The 19007-nt window shown below is 57.9% G+C and overlaps 1 protein-coding gene and 1 long non-coding RNA gene across 2 annotated transcripts in view; one reads left to right on the top strand and one right to left on the bottom strand.

Annotated features, from left to right (window-relative positions):
- The window catches only part of LOC133356954 (unconventional myosin-VI-like), an 89528-nt gene extending 86736 nt beyond the window's left edge, over positions 1 to 2792 (top strand). Inside the window, 2 exon segments of the mRNA XM_061574674.1 lie at positions 1158 to 1379; positions 2041 to 2792. Of these exon segments, the coding sequence (XP_061430658.1) occupies positions 1158 to 1379; positions 2041 to 2240 (422 nt within the window). The 3' untranslated portion in view covers positions 2241 to 2792.
- Positions 1276 to 4228, bottom strand: LOC133357000 (uncharacterized). Its single transcript, XR_009756919.1, has 3 exons — positions 4081 to 4228; positions 2609 to 2773; positions 1276 to 1412 (listed from the first exon to the last, which is right to left on the bottom strand). It is a non-coding gene; the product is annotated as an uncharacterized LOC133357000 (long non-coding RNA).
- Positions 4229 to 19007: the final 14779 nt, after the last annotated feature.

Raw genomic sequence — 19007 nt, 5'->3', positions numbered from 1 at the left:
TTTGATTATTTAGATTTGGCTGCTGTAATTGCCACTTCGTTGAGCTGTCATTTGTGGCCAGCTCGGTTCTGAAAAACAAGCTAATAGCTCAGTGGGCCTTAACTGGTAAAATAAATTAGTTTTAGTTTTTTTTTTAGTTTAGTATCCTGGGTCCCGACTTGCGTGGTGAGGTCTCACAGCAGAGAAGATCAACTTCTGCCAAGCCTCTGTCTAGCCTGGAGACATCGTCGCAGGTTAATGACCCGAGAAACGAATTTGTCCTGCGCAGTGGCAGCACTGGCGTGCGTGCTTGCGCGTATGTACGAGCGAGGAAGTTGATGGTGTGTTCAGCAAAAAGCGCGCGCGCCGCGCTTGCCATGCCGTTGATTTGCCGGCCGTGAATGCACATCGCTGGTGGCAATTACGGTCTCGAGCTTCCCCCGAGTCAACGCCGTCTCAAATGAGTAGCGTCTGGTTTTCACGCCAGCGCTGTCAGCGCGGTCACAAGAGACCGCGTTTGCGCGGGAGCGCTGTGTGTGTGGGTGTGTGTGTGGGTGCGTGCGTGTGGGTCTGTGGGGAGCAGTAGTGCGCTACGAACCTGGTAACCCGAGTTTCTGCTCACGGTCAACACCAGTGACGATTATCTGAACCGGTCTTGGGCCTCCGCTAGGTCCACTCAGCCTCAAATGAGTGCCTGGTGCGACGTGTAAAAACGTCGCCACTGGGGAGACAAAGGCGGCCGGGCGTGGTGGTGGTGGCGACCCACCCCCTCGGATGCCTTGTCGGCTTTCATAGACGCTCGCTAACAGCACTTGCGCCAACATTCTGTAAAGGCTACACGGGGGATCTTTGTCCTTATCTGTGCCTGTGCGGCGCACACTGTGGGGGGAGCGGCGGCGCAGCGGTTTGCGCGCTGCGTTACAACCCCGGTGACCCGGCTGTGGCTCGGCATTGGTGGCGAGCGATGTCCGAACCGGTTAACCACGGGCCTCTCCCCTTGGCCCATCGCAAGACCGTGAGCGGCGGTGATGGCTTGGGGGGGGGGGGGTCGGGGGACAGGGTGCTGGGGGGAGTTGTGGATAACGCCTAATGATGATGACGACGACGACTTGCACATGCATCTGTAGATCTGTGTGTAATCTCACGTGCGTGCGTGCGTGGGTTCCGGTGCGGAGCAGCGGAGCAGATGAGCGCGGTGCCGCCGGTGCCCCCGCGCCAGCCGCAGGCGGCACAGGGGCGGCCCCAGCGCTACTTCCGCATCCTCTTCATCCGCCCGGCCGACCAGTACAAGGACCCGAACAACAAGAAGAAGGGCTGGTGGTACGCGCACTTCGACGGCCAGTGGATCGCCAGGCAGATGGAGCTTCACCCCGACAAGCCGCCCATCCTGCTCGTCGCCGGTGAGTGTTGGGAGGAGGGGGACGGCGTCGCCGCTGCGTGAAGACCGCCGGGTGGGGGCGGGGGAGGAAGAAGAGGACCATGGAGTTAGGCGGCGGGAGGATTGGGGGGTAAATTTTGGGTTAAACTGGCACAGGCCGCAGGCCAACGCAACCTCAGGCCATCCCCTGACCCCTTCCGTGAGCCGTGCCGGGCTGAGTAGGTGCTCGCTAACTCCACTTGCCCCCCCCCACCCTCGCAGTCTGTGACCGTGGCGGTGTCGAGATCTCGCCCAGTGCGGTCTCGTGGCACGGTGGACGGTGAGGATCGCGTGACGTTATTTGGAAAAAATAAAAATAGGCGTCTTGTTCCAAATTAGATAAATGACACCGCAAATTGCCTAATTGGGAAGCCCCATAGCAACGTCGCCCATTAGGGGCAGGCTAATGCTCGCTCGCAGCCCGGTGTCTGCCGGCATCGCGCTCCAAATTCAGCTAAATTTGAAAATTACACGAAAATTACTAAAGCGGGGAATAACCACTGTGCAGTGTCGTCCCCAACTACGACAGTGCACGGCTCCCTCCCTCCCTCCCTCTCCTCCCTCCCTCCCCCTCCCTCCCCTCCCTCACCGCCCCTCCCCCCGCCACAACCGTTGCCGTGTGCGTGTCCGTCCGGCGCGCGCAGGCAAGGACGACATGGAGATGTGCGAGCTGAGCCTCGAGGAGACGGGGCTGACGCGCAAGCAGGGCGCCGAGATCCTCCCGCGCGGCTTCGACGACGTGTGGGAGCAGTGGGGCGGCGTGGAGTACCTGCGGCGCGCCGTCGAGAACAAGCAGGCCCGCCCCACCTACGCCACCGCCACGCTGCAGGCCAAGCGATCCTAGCCTAGCGCTCACGGCCACCCAGTAGACTCCCTCCCGCAACCCCCGGCCCACACGCTCGGGCCTCCTCTTAGCCTAGTCTAACCCGGACCTTTGTTAGCCCGGTTCGGCCTACTCTGTTACAGTCTAGCCCGGACCAGGCCAACGCAGTTTAGTTCCAGCCCGCTCGCCCTAGCTCACACGCCCGAGCATCGGGGCCTTCCTGAGCCGGACCTGGCTCGGCCTGCTCTGCACCGCTCTGGCCCGCACCAGGCTAACTCAGTTTAAATTAAGCACAAGTGGACATATTGCCGCAGTCCGTCTGTCCCGCGAGGGTCACCCGGTAGCGTCTGCTGCATCGTCATCCAGCGTGGTCGCCTGCTCTAGCCCACCTGCACCCGCCGCGTTGGTCTGGGCCAGGCTGCCGCAACACTCGCACACAGCCCACGGAAATGCTGTGCGTGCTGCCCGCTTGATCGGCCCTTTCACACGAGTGGTACAGCTCCCACCCGGCCTTCGTCCCCAGTGTGTGTAGGTTAGAGCTGTTCCATTTGTTCCTGGTAACGGGGGGGGGGGGGGGGGGGGACGGGTGGAGGTGGGGAGGGTTGGTGATGTTAGTTTTTTTGCTCGCCCCGTCGAAGGCGGGGGCCAGCTGTTGCTGCTTAGCTGCATGTGGTGGGAGTTTGTAATTGCCGCGGTGGGAGTTTGTAATTGCCGCACTTTGCGTTACTACCCCGGGATAATGTTAACGCTCGTGTACGGACTTCGATGAGGCGTTTGTCGTAGTGAATTGCCTTGTGGTGCCGTGGTGCTGTTCGTAATACCTCTCTCGAACACAGCAGCAGCAGCAGCTGATGATGATGATGATCACAGTGAATGTCACCGAGTTAAACAAATAACTGATACTGTCACACTACGACGCACTCTCTCAAGCATTTCTCCAGAAGCGTGTCACATTCCCGGGTTCTGATTGGTTGGAGTTTCTGTCTTGAATCCTGATTGGTTGATTGTCATGCCTTAAGTTGATTTTGTTTTCACATATTAATCTCTGATTGGTCGGTTCTGACACCTTATTCCTGATTGGTTGGTTCTGAGCACTGTCAATTTGTATTGGTTGGTTCTTGTGTTGCGCCTCTGGTTGAATGTTTGGCCCCTTGAACCCTCATTGGCTGGGTTTTGGGCTCTCGGAAATTGACGGCGCGATCGAGTTGCTTTCTCGTCCTGATATCTAATTGGTTGAATGTCGTATTTAATATCGATTGCGTACCACCCTTGGCTCCGATTGGTCAGTTGTTCTCACATCAGCTGGTCTGACCGGGCCAGGTTGCAAACGTCACCGAGCTGCTTCCCACCCCGAGCTCCCGATTGGTTGCTCGGTCACGCTTCTCGCCTCTGATTGGCAGCCTCTCACGCGGCCACGAAGTCGCACACTGTCGCATCCGTAGTCCGAACTCGTCTCGCAACTTGAACAATAAAATTAATAGTAATATAAAACCTCAACTCGAGATCGGGAATCTGTGCTTGGCGATCGGCAGCTCGCGGCGTCGACGGTTGACGGCGGCCGACGGTCGTTTGTCGCGGCGTCGACTTGGGCACGGCGCGTGCCGCGTGTCCGGGATCTTTGTGGAAATCTCGCCGAGATCCGTGGCTGTGAGACCGCTTCCACCGGCCACGTTGGTGCCGAACGCGGTACCGGTGTTCAAAGGGCCCAGCCAATCCAAAAGGAGACGATGCCCCCCCACCCCCCCCCCCCCCAGCTTTTGAGTGCGCAGCTGAGCCCCGATTAAACCGCGAGCGCGTCTCTCTCGCGTGTCTCTCTTGCGTATATCGGGTGGCAGTGCAGGGGGGGGGGAGAGGTTTTTACCCTCTTGAAGCAGTGTGGCACGCATTGGGCGTGTCGGTGGTAGCACCGGATGCGGCTTCGCTGAGACGGCCGCCCCCGTTCCCTGCTGCGCCACCGCCGGCCGGGGTCCCACAGCGAGCCGGATCGAGGTCACGTGGGCGTCTCTCTGCGTGTGTTGAATCGGAGGCGTGGTGGGGTGGGGGGGAAGACAACCACCTAAACACAACAACAGTTCTGAAGAAATTAGTTTGACAATCTAGATGATGATTTAAAAGTGCACGGCTCCCCAGTGGCTTCCCAATATCGGAAGGAAGACATCACTTGCCCCTGGCGTTTCGCAAACTGTTTTGGCCCACGGATGCACTCGGCCGATGCAAACATTTCTGCCGGACCGCCCAAGCCGGCACCCTACTCCTGGTGACAACACGCATTCACTTCTCTCTGTAAATACCACTCGCACAACGTGATTCGTATTACCGGAACATTTTATTTTTTTACGCATCAATAAGGCGAGGGGGAGGGGATGGCATTTAGAGCTTCAGGTTAGGGTAAGTTTAATCGGTGTAGTTTACCCAACTTCATTTTTAAATTAAATATCACGAGTAATGCATTAATTAACGTCCGAAACAAAAGGTGTTAAACGTTCACCATTGGAACCTCATTTGCCAGTAGCAAAATATGATAATAGTTTTTTTTTACCCTTTTATCTGGCAACAAAACTGACACCTTTTTTTACAAGGAGTCATGTTTGCATTGGCCACAATACCTGCAGTCGGAATGCAAACAAAAAACACAACTCTGATAATGTATGCATTCCGACTGCAGGTATTGTGGTCAATGCAAACATGACTCCTTGTAAAAAAGGTGTCAGTTTTGTTGACAGTTAAAAGGATAAAAAAACTATTATTTTGTTAAACGTCATGACTTTTCTGGATCAAGCTGCGTTGGCATCGCAGCCCAACGGACCACCGGTGGTCCGCTGGTGGTCCACTGGTGGTCCACTGGTGGTCTACTGGTGGTCTCTACTGGTGGTCTCTACTGGTGGTCTACTGGTGGTCTACTGGTGGTCCACTGGTGATTCACTGGTGGTCCACTGGTGGTCCACTGGTGGTGTACTGGTGGTCCACTGGTGGTCCACTGGTGGTCCACTGGTGGTCTACTGGTGGTCTACTGGTGGTCTACTGGTGGTCTACTGGTGGTCTACTGGTGGTCCACTGGTGATTCACTGATGGTCTACTGGTGATTCACTGGTGGTCCACTGGTGGTCCACTGGTGGTCCACTGGTGGTGTACTGGTGTTCCACTGGTGGTCCACTGGTGGTGTACTGGTGGTCCACTGGTGGTCTACTGGTGGTCTCTACTGGTGGTCCACTGGTGGTCTACTGGTGGTCTACTGGTGGTCCACTGGTAGTCCACTGGTGGTCCACTGGTGGTCTACTGGTGGTCCAGGGACTTTGAGCACCACTGCTCTAACACTGCTAACACTGCTCTAAGACACTTTAAGAACCACCGCTCTAACCCCAGCGTGAGCACCTCTTTGAGGGCACGAGGCCACCTTGAAGAGAACCCCCGGTGGGGAGCCGGGGATGCTCGGTGAAACCCCCGCAAGACCCCCGCAAGACCCCCGCAAGACCCCCCCAAGACTCCCCCAAGACCCCCGCAAGACCCCTCCAAGACCCCCGTGAACCATCGACGGGTTTGCAAGTTTTGCTGTTTTAATCTGGAGAGAACTCCTCGCAAAATATCCAGTGATTTGCAGATCTGCTCGGCTTTTGAGTTGTTTATTTTGCTCCGGTGTCATTTCGATCGGGAAACAAGAGCGGGCTATTTATTTGGGCGCAGCCGGGCGCGATGGAACGCCCGCAGGTAACCGGGTCTTGGAATTGCCGATGCCGTTTGAAGAGCTGGATGCAAATGGACTTGCTGCCACCGACGCTGCCTTCGAGGCCAGAATCTTGGGATGTCCTGCCGTGATCGGGAGGGCAAGTGTGGGACGGCGTTTGAAATCGCGGTGTTGGAGGCCTTGCGGGGGGTGGTGGCGGGGGGGACTGTTGAAAGGTTTGTTTGTATCTCGAGGCTGATTCTGCTTTCGCAAAGCGTCGCTCCAACGCTCGTTGATTGTCCTCATTGAGTGACACTTTGCCCTTTCGCCCGTGGTGCCGGAACGTGGTCCGTGGTGACTTTCACTGCACATGCTCCACCACGCGTGCCCACGTTGTGCCACACGTGCGTTGCTCGGTGCGCGATGTGCGACCTTTCGCTTGCCCCACGGTACTGGCGGGTTTGTTCGGGAAACCCGCGTTGGGGCCCCGCAGTGGTTCAGAGATGTTAACTCCCTCGCCTGGTATACAGGAGGTCGTGGGTTCGATCCCGACCCTGACGCCTGCTGCTGTATATATTGCGAGTTTACATGTTCGCTCTCTCCCCGTGGTCGCGTGGAATTTTCTCCGGGTCCTCCGGTTTATCCCTCCGCATTTAAACTCAACGTCACGCGGTCAGAGTATTTGGCCGCTGTGCATTTTCCGTTCGATGACGTTGAGCCACTTCGTTGAGCTCTCATTTTATGGCCAGGTCGCTTTTGGAAAGGAGCTACATAGCTCGGTAAGCCTCACACCTAGTAAAAAAAATATTAACATTTTTTTAAAAACCATTTTACTCGTTCTGGCTACTGAAATCTCCTCGGGAATTCGACCCTGCAGTCTCTTGAGAGCCGTTTCGATTCAGTCTCAACTCCGTTCCTTGACCAGCAGCAGCAGCAGACTGCTCGCGGCATTCTCTCCACGATGGTCCGATGCCGCCGTTTATCCGGAGGGAGACCCCCGGAGTGCCCCCCCCTGAGAGAGAAATCTCCGGACGCGGAGCGACCGGCGCGGCAGGAGCGCAACCGCCAGCAGCCTCGCCGTGGCCTGCAGCACGATGTCTGTCCCTCTGCCGCGTGTACCTGCGTATGCACGTTGAACTTATTTCGCACCATGCCTCGCCAATCGGAGGTGCAAGCATCAAGCATCACAGCCGCACTAATCGGGCACTTGAGGGAGTGTGTGGGGGGGGGGGGTGGCTTCGTCCCTAATCGTAGCAGTCCTTTCGTCACGGCGGGATCTGCGTCGACGCGTGCGCCTTGTGGGTGTTCTTCCCTTCGAGTTTAATCGGATTACACTCTAAGGCGAGCGCGCGTGCGTGCGCGTGCGTGCGTGGGTGGGTGGGTTACTCGCCGTGGTTATTTTCAGAAGTCGTCTCTATCCCCCACCCCCCCTCGCCTCTCCTCGCCCCCCCCCTCTCTCTCTCCCCCTCGGTGGCGAGGAGGAAGTTTTGCCCTGCCCTGTGCGGCGCTACTGACTCTGGGATGCGATCATGGGCGACTTTGTCGCTTGCTGGGGATGGGTGGTGACGCTCGCGGGGTGCCGAGGGAGGGTGGAAGCGCTCATGGGGTGCTGGGTGGCAGGCCCCTTGCAACTAGGCCTCGGCAAGGCAAGGTAAAAGTGTAAAAAGCAACGAGCCTACCTTTTACCCTACCTTTTACCTTACCACAATACAATCACTGTACCCTACCTTTTACCCTACCCTTTACCCTTACCCCTTGGCATGTCGACACCTTTACCTTTACCCTTTTACCCGATAAAAAAAGGTACAATTACCCTACCGTTCCGAGGCCTACTTGCAACAGCTTTTTGCCCACCCAGCCTCGCTCACTGCTTGTCGGTACAGACAGGCAATCTTGATTTGAAGTTTTCGTGGCTGCAGGAATCCATACTCTTTGGTTCTTTCGGTAAAGTCACGTAGGTATACCTACCTACGTGACTTTACCGGTACAGGCAATGTTATGGTACCCCCCCCCCCCCAAAGATCCCCCGTATAGCCTTAACAGACTGTAAGGACAAGTGCTGTTAGTGAGCACCTATGAAGGCCGGAACGGTACACGAGGGGGTGGGTGGCCAGCACCACGCCCGACCGCCTTTGTCTCCCCAGTGGCGATGTTTACACACCGCACCAGGTACTCATTTGAGGCCGAGTCGACCTAGGGGGGAGGCCCAGGACCGGTTCAGATAATCGTCACTGGGTGTTGGCCGTGAGCGGGAATCGAACCCGGGTCGTCGGGTTCATAGCGCAGCGCGCTAACCGCTACACTACCAGGGTCTGCCCCCCCCCACCACCTCCAACCAGGGTCTGCCCCCCCCACCACCACCTCCAACCAGCCCCCCACTACGGACAGACTCTCCCTACCGCCACATAGGGACGGATACGTCAGCGGGGATTGAGCGGGCGAGGGGGGGTCCACCCTTGGGCTGCCGAGGCGAGTACATTCGTCACGAATGCAAATCCTCAACCCTCGTGAGAGGGGGGTGGGGGTGCCTAGTCGATTCCACAATTAATTCATTTTCTGCTTCGTTTCGTTCCCCGTATCCTCCGTGCTCTCCCGCTCCCACCACCGTCCGTCTCGCACCATCCTCCCCGTATCCTCCGTGCTCTCTCGCTCCCACCACCGTCCATCCCGCACCATCCTCCCCGTATCCTCCCTTGGCTTGCCCAACGCTCCGGGCCTGGCCGTCGAGATTGGGACTGGGCCACCAAAAAAAGCCTTGAGAGTTGTGTGGGGGGGGGGGGGGCATTGGCCACGATCATTTTAACACGAAGGCTTTCGCGACCAATATTCATAGTTAAGGGTTTTTAGGGTTTTATATATTGCGTAAATGTAATTGTGGCGGTGAGTTAACGACAACATTTATATTTGCGCGATCTAACCCAGACACTTTTATTATTCCCCTTCATTGGTTCTTGTTCCACGAATGGCGTATCGGTACCATCCAAGGTGGCAAGTGCTAACGCTGATTTCCCTAACGCCGTTTATCTCGAGATCACGACGGTGTATGATAGCAAGATCGGCGTGGTCGCGCTTTAGGACAGGCTTGTTAAATGAAGGTGTAGTACTCTATAGAAGATTGGATGACATTAACACAAATGTGAAACATTGGTGGAACGTGAGAATGAAGCTTTCTACCCACGCTGGACAGACACTTGACATTTGCCACCCTGAGGTGGTACCGACCAAACCCCATGGCCCACATGCTCAAGTAAGCAGCGTCAAGAGCACAGCGCAGATGTAGAGGGACGGGGAAACATCATGAGTCAGCGACGGAGTTTTCCTAATGGTCCAGACAAACGCGCACGTGTGCGCGGCCCGTTGGTGTCAATCCACTGCTGGATGAGGGCCTACCCAGAGGCCTTGCGGGGATCCTGAGGGATCTGTGACCGACGCTTCCCTGCGATGAGCATCGTGTCTCATCGGCACGTGATGGTCTCATCGGCACGTGGTGGTCTCATCGGCACGTGGTGGTCTCATCGGCACGTGGTGGTCTCATCGGCACGTGGTGGTCTCATCGGCACGTGATGGTCTCATCGGCACGTGGTGGTCTCATCGGCACGTGGTGGTCTCATCGGCACGTGGTGGTCTCATCGGCACGTGATGGTCTCATCGGCACGTGGTGGTCTCATCGGCACGTGGTGGTCTCATCGGCACGTGGTGGTCTCATCGGCGCGTCGTGGCCCATTTAAGACACCGCTTCCGATGGGGTCACCCCGGAGCTGTAGACGCGCACGCCGCTCTGCATCGCCGCTTGCGCGGGAACACCCCGCGAGCTATGCATACCAATTCCCGGTGATTTCCTGCGAAATTGAATAAACTCCGCGGCCTATTTATCTTCACGGCTCTCTGCGCACCGTGCGCAGAGAGACGCGCGGGGTGCGACTGACTGCGGGCTTACTACGGCAGTCGGCGTCTGCGGAATGAGACCAACGCTAATCGCGTGTGAACGGAATAACGCGCTGGGGGTGGCAGGGCTCCGGGGCAGGGTTCGCGGGACGTTAGGCCCCCCTCCCCCGACCCCCTCCGCGCGCCGCATGCTGCGCGCGAGAGAGGGACCCGGAGACTCTTCGTGAAACGACACGAACTCTCCCTCTGTGCTGAAGCCTTCTCGCAGCAGCAGTAGCAGCAGTAGCAGCAGCAGCAAGGAACTCAACATTGGCATCGAAATCATGGACAACAACATCTCACTTGATACAGCTATCGTGCTGTGACGGTTACACCTGAAGACGGAAGCTTGTGTTGCCTCCGAAACGTCGTGATTTTTATTTTACTTTCATTAATTTTAATTTCTCTCACTTGATACAGCAATCGTGTTGTGACGGTTCCACCTGAAGACGGAAGCTTGTGTTGCCTCCGAAACGTCGTGATTTTTATTTTTTATTTTACTTTCATTAATTAAATTTTTCACCTACGTGACTTTACCGAAAAGACCTAAGAATATGAATCCTTGCAGTCACGAAAGCTTCAAATCTAGAACATCACTGCTGCCGCCGCTGCTGCCATTGTGCACAAGGGCAGCTCACGGACCCAGACTCGGCTGAATCACTCCGCAGGTTGTCGCCCACTCGACTCGGGCGACGACTCGCCGTGAGTACGTTGAGCGAAAATAAAAAAAAAGATCAGAATAATAATAATAAACATGCGACGAGTTTAACACCGGCGGCGTGGGGAGGTGAAGCGGTGTTCGTCGAAACGGAGGTGGTGGTGGGGGGGCGGGGGTGGTGGGGGGGGGGCAGGTGGGGGGGTGCGTGAGGTGTGGGGGAGCAGGGGGGTGAGTAATGCGACGAATGCGCAGAGCTCCGTCGGGACGAGCGCGGCAGCTGGCGCGAAGAAGAGGCGAGTGGGCGGGAGATGATGACGATGACGGCGGCGCTCACTCTGCACCGCCGCCGTCTTCAATTTTGTTCTGAACCTCCCACCCCACCCCACCCTCCAAAAGCCGCCCACTGCGGGCCCCCCACTCCAACCCCCCACTCCGACCCCCACTCCGACCCCCACTCCGATCCTCCATTCCAGGGCCCGCCATTCCGGCCCCCCACTCGAGCCAGCCACACTGGTCTCCCCACTCCGGCCCCGCCACTTCGACGCCCAACTCCGGCCCCCCCACTCTGGCCCCCAACTACCCCCCCCCCCCACTCCGGCCCCCCCACTCTGGCCCCCCGCTCCGGCCCCCCGATCTGAACCCCGAGAACTGGGCGGCTGCTTTGCGTCTCTCACAACGAGAGCCGAATGCAAATTGGCCGCGGTAATTGGATGAGGCTTGGGACGTCCTGGTAATTACGCACGCGCGCCAACGGAGAGAGAGAGAAAGAAAACAAATACAACACAACAACAATTGTTACAATTACACAAAGGGGGGGGGGCGGGGGGGGGCGCGAGTGGCGTGTGGGGAAGTCTGCGGCATCGCTGCCAGCTGTGCAATGCAATAGTCGTCTCGTCCAGGGGTTGTACGATGTCTGGCGGGTCGTGGTGGTGATGATGGTGGTAGCAGCTGATGCTACTGCCGCCAACGCTGTGCGTGGGAGGGGGGGAGGCGGTTGTGGGCTACGGTGGAGGCAGCGTCGCTGCTGCCGAGCCGCGTTGTGCGTGCGGCCACACGCCGTGACCACGACGCTCTGCGTAACGCCACGACACACGCACCACGACACACACTCGCACCACGACACACGCACCACGACACGCACCACGACACACGCACCACGACGCTCTGCGTAACGCCACGACACACGCACCATGACACACTCGCACCACGACGCTCTGCGTAACGCCACGACACACGGACCACGACACACTTGCACCACGACACACGCACCACGACACACGAACCACGACCCTCGCCGTGACCACGACGCTCTGCGTAACGCCACGACACACGGACCACGACACACTCGCACCATGACACACGCACCACGACACACGAACCACGACCCTCGCCGTGACCACGACGCTCTGCGTAACGCCACGACACACGGACCACGACACACTCGCACCATGACACACGCACCACGACACACGAACCACGACCCTCGCCGTGACCACGACGCTCTGCGTAACGCCACGACACACGGACCACGACACACTCGCACCATGACACACGCACCACGACACACGAACCACGACCCTCGCCGTGACCACGACACTCTGCGTAACGCCACGACACACGCACCACGACACAGTCGCACCACGACACAGTCGCACCACGACACACGCACCATGACACTCGCACCACGCCACACGCCGTGACCACGACACTCTGCGTAACGCCACGACACACGCTCCATGACACACGCACCACGACACTCGCACCACGCCACACGCCGTGACCACGACCCTCTGCGTAACGCCACGACACACACTCGCACCACGACACACGCACCACGACACACGCACCACGACGCTCGCACCACGCCACACGCCGTGACCACGACGCTCTGCGTAACGCCACGACGCGCGGGTCCCGCGTTTCCGCTGCTGCCGACGGCTCTCAACCGTGCGCGCTGTTTTGGTCCCACCGTGCAGTTTTGCGCGCACGATGTCCGAAGTTTCGCTTCCCCGCTCCACGTGCTGCTCGGAGGCTTGAAGGAAACTGAATTGAGTTGTCCGGCACGGACGGGCGCGCGAGCTAAACGTCGGACATCGTGCTGTGGTCGATTCGGCGCGTGGTGGTGGTGGTGGTGCGACCCGAAAGCTCCCGTCGACGAGCGATACCAGCAACGGTGATTTGTTGACCATCAAGAGAAGCCCTCCCTGCGGATGTCAACAGCGTCCGATGGAATCTTCGGTCGCCTTGCCGTGAAAGCGGATGACGGATCCCTGTCAGATGTCAACCGCTGTTGTCAATTTTACCGCGCAGAGCCCCCTGGGCAGAGGTCGCAAACGGGTTTTGATTCCTTACCCGTACCCGTACCCGGCCGCACCAGGGTCGCAAATGGGTACCCGTATCCGTACCCGGCCGGGTACGGGTACCCGTTCCCTACCCGTACCCTACCCGACATGAGTGACAAACGGTGACTCACCAGTGACTCACGGCCTACCCGTACCCGTACCCGGCCGCACCGGGGTCGCCGGGTATCGGGTAGGGTAGCCGGGTATCGGGTAGGGTACGGGTTCTCGGGTACCCGGTTGCGACCTCTGCCTCTGGGTGAGCCCTCGGTTTTTAGTTTTTGTTTTTTTTATCGCGGTGTGCGTTTCATCGGCCTGCCAATCGCCACGGTCGGCTGTGTGGGAGGGAGGCAAAACAGTGAAACGAATTTTTAAAAATTCACAATTAAAAAAGCCACGCGCACGCCCCGTAAAACGCCGCGGTCGAGATGATGTGCCAGGATAAATCTCGCCAAACTTATTGAGCCCGGGCGGTGTTGGCTGTTGCGTTGCGATGCCGTCGCGAGAAGGGGCGGCTGGGACGCCGCGTGGGTTAGCGGCGGCGTCGGTCGAACCCGTCCGCGCTCTCCGTGCCCACGTGGGGGGAGTCTGGTGCCAGACAAAAGTTTTCTTTTTTCCGCTCGTGCAAATGAATAGGGTTTGACAACCCCAGAGGTACAAACAACAACAACAACAACCGTGGCTTAATGCCATGGGAAGCAGCAGCAGCAGCAGGCTACTGTATCTTGCATAACCACAAGAGGGGGAGAGGTACACGAGAAAATATATTACCTTGAGTGGTGAATGTTTTTTTTTGTTATTACAACTCGTACAAACCAGGGCTGGTAATATCCTGGGAAGACTTTGCAGCAGCAGCAGCAGCAACAACAGCAGCAGTAGCAGCAGTAGCAGCAGCAACAACAGCAGCAGGAGTAGCATCAGTAGCAGCAACAACAACAACAGCAGCAGCAGTAGCAGCAGTAGCAGCAGGAGCAACAACAGCAGCAGCAGTAGTAGTAGTAGCAGCAGCAGCAACAGCAGTAGTAGCAGCAGTAGCAGCAGCAGTAGCAGCAGCAGTTGCAGCAGCAGTAGCAGCAGCAGTAGCAGCAGTAGCAGCAGCAGTAGCAGCAGCAACAACAGCAGCAGTAGCAGCAGTAGCAGCAGCAGTAGCAGCAGCAACAACAGCAGCAGTAGCAGCAGCAGCAACAACAACAGCAGCAGAAGCTGTGGTGGCCTCCTCGGCAAGAGGACGATGCCCACTGCGTGGGTGTTGGCGGTCGTGCACCTAGCCTGGCACGAGCGCCGTGGTGACGTCTCCGCCACTCGGTGGCGGGCAGCTCCCCCACGCCCCACGTGTTTCGTTCGGGGTGTGCCGCTCACGGTGCTGTTTGGAGTGATGTCCGACGTTTCGCTGCGCATGCATTGCCCCTGCGAAACTGAACTTTGTTCGCTGTGGAGGAGTCTCTCCCCGGCACGCGGGTCTCAGCATTTCTTGAGGTGGCTCACGGCTTTTATCGGTGCGATGTCCGACGTTTTGTGCCGCGTGCTGGTAGCTTCTTCGGGAACCGACTGTTTGGCTGGGCCGCACAGTGCAAGTGTGTGCGTGTGTTGAACTTCTTTCACACCGTACGTAGCCAAACCGTGCTCACCGGAGGTGCGGCGGGAAGGACAACAAACTGAACGCAAAAAGCGGTTCTAAATAAATTTTTTGTCAATCGAGATGATGATTTAAAATGTCACAGCTCCAGTGGGCCTCCTAATATCGGGAGGAAAGAGCGTTCCAGACGGCCGCAGAAGCGCATCTGAAAGCGCCGCGCGACGACAAGGTGACACCACCGTCTTTTTTTCGACGGTTCGATAAAAGCCGCGGCCACCACCACCACCACCGCCACCACCCGCCACCACCGCCGCCACCGCCGCCACCGCCGCCACCGCCACCACCGCCACCACCGCCGCCACCACCGCCACCACCGCCACCACCGCTACCACCACCACCGCCACCACCGCCACCACCACCACTACCACCGCCACCACCGCCACCACCGCTACCACCGCTACCACCGCCACCACCACCACCCGCCACCACCGCTACCACCGCTACCATCGCCACCACCGCTGCCACCGCCGCCGCGAGGGTGACGTGGTGACGATTTTTACGCCCTTTCACGAGGACAGCAGCGAAGTGTTGGTGCTTCATTCTGTGCGGCGAGCTCCCTTGGCGGCTGTCGGCGGACTTTCCCGCGGGCGCCGTCGCGAAGCCCTCTCATCGGAAGCATCGACGTCGAACTCGTGATCGGTGGAGCCAAAGCCGGAGAGTGCGCGGCTAAGCGCCGAGGGGCTGGGAGAGCGAGGGAGATGGAGGGAAGCGATCGGAATTTGCACTGAAGAAACGGAGCGGTGGGGGGGTGAGCGCGACAGTGAGTGGTCTCGCGTTAGCCGAAACCCGTCCCTGGTCTCCCGTGACTTTTCGCCTGGCCCCACGGAATGAACTTGAAGCTGGAAACTTGATGGGGGGAGGGGGGTCGGCGGGGGTTTAGGTTTTCGAGAGGTCGTGCAGCTTGGGCAGGACCCCGCCGGCTATGAGCGACGTTCACGGTGGCCAAGGAGGCTGCTCGCTACGGAGTGGCACCCGCCGTGCGGAGGCGGCGGTGGATCGTGGCGGCACGCGGGGAGCGGTGGCGCTGCGGTTAGGCCACTGCGCTACAGAACCCGGCGAGCCGAGGCCGAGCCGAGCCTCCCCCCGCTCACGACCGACAGCGGTGACGGCGTTTGAACCGGTGCTGCGGCTCTGCCCTAAGTCTACTCAACATCGCCACTGGGGTGCAGAGGTCGCAATCGGGCACCCGATACCCGTACCCTACCCGTACCCGGCCGGGTACGGGTAGGGTACGGGTATCGGGTGCCCGATTGCGACCTCTGGGATGTTGCCATGTTGCAGGCGCGGGTGGGTTGATTCTAGGAACTTGAATTGTGAGAAGAGACAAGACGTTGGGAAATGAGTGACAAACGGTTACTCACCAGTGACTTAAGGCCTACCCGTACCTGTACCTGGCCGCACCAGGGTCGCAAACGGCTGGGTATCGGGTACCCGGTTGCGACCCTGGTGCCCTGCCTCTCGCTGCGCGTCGTCCGACGGCATCGCCGACTCGACGAGCTGCGTGATGTGGTGGGGGGGGGCTCGTGGGGGGGTGGGGGGCTCGTGGGGGGGTGGGGGGCTCGTGGGGGGGGGGGGGGGGGGGGCTCGTGGCGGGAGTGGCTGGCGGTGCTTACGGGCCGAGATCTGCACAATCGACAAGACGCGTGCCGATTGTGTTGGGAATTGTTGTAGTTGTCACGCCGTCTCGTAAGCGGCTAGCGGTTTGTTCCGAGTCTCGTGATCTTTATCTTCTGTTCCCTCTTGTTTTTTTTTGTTTGAAACTGATTCTAGACAATGGCAGGTGCGTTTTAAAATGGTTTTGCGCGGAGTTCAATACAACTGAAAGGGGAACCGCAATTCTAGATTTGAAGCTTTCGTGACTGCAAGGATTCATATTCTTAGGTTTTTTCGGTAAAGTCACGTAGGTAAAACATTAAAATTAATAAAAGTAAAATAAAATAAAAATCACGACGTTTCGGAGGCAACACAAGCTTCCGTCTTCAGGTGGACTGTCACAAATTGTAAATTGTCGCGCCGGTTCTGGCTGGTGCACATCAATTGCTCGTTATAACAACAACACAACAACAACAACACAACAACAACACTCGTTGTGAATGGAGTTGGCCATACATCTCAATATAGGATGACAGATCTTGGGCAGATTGTTGGTCACGCCGGTTCTTGGCCGCCTTCAATTCCCGCTTCGTCTGCGGCTTCCTGGCAGCGCGTACGTGCTGTGTGTGTGCTGTGTGTGTGTGCTGTGTGTGTGCTGTGTGTGTGCTGGGTGTGCTTTGTGTGTGCTGTGTGTGTGCTGTGTGCTGTGTGTGTGCTGTGTGTGTGCTGTGTGTGTGCTGCGTGTGCTGTGTGTGTGCTGTGTGTGTGCTGTGTGTGTGCTGTGTTTGTGTGCTGCGTGTGTGCTGCGTGCTGTGTGTGTGCTGTGTGTGCTGTGTTTGTGTGCTGCGTGCTGTGTGTGTGCTGTGTGTGCTGTGTGCTGTGTGTGCTGTGTGTGTGCTGTGTGTGTGTGTGCTGTGTGTGTGTGCTGTGTGTGTGTGCTGTGTGTGCTGTGTGTGCTGTGTGTGTGCTGTGTGTGTGTGCTGTGTGTGCTGTGTGTGTGCTGTGTGTGTGTGCTCTGTGTGTGCTGCGTGCTGTGTGTGCTGTGTGTGTGCTGTGTGTGTGTGCTGCGTGTTGTGTGTGTGCTGTGTGTGTGCTGTGTGTGTGCTGTGTTTGTGTGCTGTGTGTGTGCTGTGTGTGTTGTGTGTGCTGTTTGTGCTGTGTGTGTGCTGGGTGTGCTGTGTGTGTGCTGTGTGTGTGTGCTGTGTGTGTGCTGTGTGCTGTGTGTGTGCTGTGTGTGCGTGCTGTGTGTGTGTGTGCTGTGTGTGTGTGCTGTGTGTGTGTGTGCTGTATGTGTGTGCTGTGTGTGTGCTGTGTGTGTGCTGTGTGTGTGTGCTGCGTGCTGTGTGTGTGCTGTGTGTGTGCTGTGTTTGTGTGCTGTGTGTGTGCTGTGTGTGTTGTGTGTGCTGTGTGTGTGCTGCGTGCGTGTGCTGCGTTCTGTGTGTGTGCTGTGTGTGTGCTGTGTGTGTGCTGTGTTTGTGTGCTGTGTGTGTGCTGTGTGTGTTGTGTGTGCTGTGTGTGCTGTGTGTGTGCTGTGTGTGTGCTGTGTGTGTGTGCTGCGTGCTGTGTGTGTGCTGTGTGTGTGCTGTGTGTGTTGTGTGTGGTGTGTGTGCTGTGTGTGTGCTGGGTGTGCTGTGTGTGTGCTGTGTGTGTGTGCTGTGTGTATGCTGTGTGTGATGTGTGTGTGTGCTGTGTGTGTGCTGCGTGCTGTGTGTGTGCTGTGTGTGCTGTGTGTGTGCTGCGTGTGGTGTGTGTGCTGTGTGTGTTGTGTGTGCTGTGTGTGTGCTGTGTATGTGCTGTGTGTTTGTGCGTGCTGTGTGTGCTGTGTGTGTGAGCTGTGTGTGTGTGTGCTGTGTGTGTGTGCGGTGTGTGTGCTGTGTGTGTTGTGTGTGTGCGTGCTGTGTGTGCTGTGTGTGTGCTGCGTGCTGTGTGTGTGCTGTGTGTGCTGTGTGTGTGCTGCGTGTGGTGTGTGTGCTGTGTGTGTTGTGTGTGCTGTGTGTGTGCTGTGTGTGTGTGCTGTGTGTTTGTGCGTGCTGATTGTGCTGTGTGTGTGCTGTGTGTGTGAGCTGTGTGTGTGTGCTGTGTGTGTGTGCTGTGTGTGTGCTGTGTGTGTTGTGTGTGTGCGTGCTGTGTGTGCTGTGTGTTTGTGCTGTGTGTGTGAGCTGTGTGTGTGTGTGCTGTGTGCGTGCTGTGTGTGTGTGTGCTGTGTGTGTGTTGTGTGTGTGCTGTGTGTGTGTGCTGTGTGTACTGTGTGTGTGTGCTGTGTGTACTGTGTGTGTGTGCTGTGTGTACTGTGTGCTGTGTGTGTGTGCTGTGTGTACTGTGTGTGTGTTGTGTGAGTGTGCTGTGTATGTGCTGTGTGTACTGTGTGCTGTGTGTGTGTGCTGTGTGTGTGTTGTGTGTGCTGTGTGTGTGCTGTGTGTGTGTGCTGTGTGTGTACTATGTGCTGTGTGTGTGTGCTGTGTGTGCTGCGTGCTCTGTGCGTGAAAATAAAACACCACCGCCGCTGTTGCTGCTGTTGTTGTCACTACGACTACAACAACAATACCACCACCACCATCATTAAACACTTGGGCTGTCCGGCTCCTCTACGGAACCCTAATCTGAGTAAATCTCGCCTCGCAAACTCCCCCATCCCCTCACACCCGGGAGGACAACAACTACAACACAACAACAACACAACAACAACACAACAACAGCAGCGGGGGCAGTGGCGGCAGATCTCAAATTCTCACCACCCCCCCCCCCCTCTTGCAGGATACATGTGGCCAGCTGGGGGGGGCGGGGCGGGGGGGATGGGGGGCGGGGGGAATGGGGGGCGGGGGGAATGGGGGGTGGGGGGCGGGGGGGATGGGGGGCGGGGGGCGGGGGGAATGGGGGGCGGGGGGAATGGGGGGCGGGGGGAATGGGGGGCGGGGGGAATGGGGGGCGGGGGGAATGGGGGGTGGGGGGCGGGGGGGATGGGGGGCGGGGGGCGGGG

The sequence above is a fragment of the Lethenteron reissneri genome, chromosome 56, assembly GCF_015708825.2.
Source record: "Lethenteron reissneri isolate LAM-NWPU_2019-01 chromosome 56, ASM1570882v1, whole genome shotgun sequence".
In the NCBI taxonomy this organism is placed as follows: domain Eukaryota; kingdom Metazoa; phylum Chordata; class Hyperoartia; order Petromyzontiformes; family Petromyzontidae; genus Lethenteron; species Lethenteron reissneri.
Note: the sequence above shows the minus strand (reverse complement) of the source record. Positions and strands in the feature narration are given on the sequence as shown.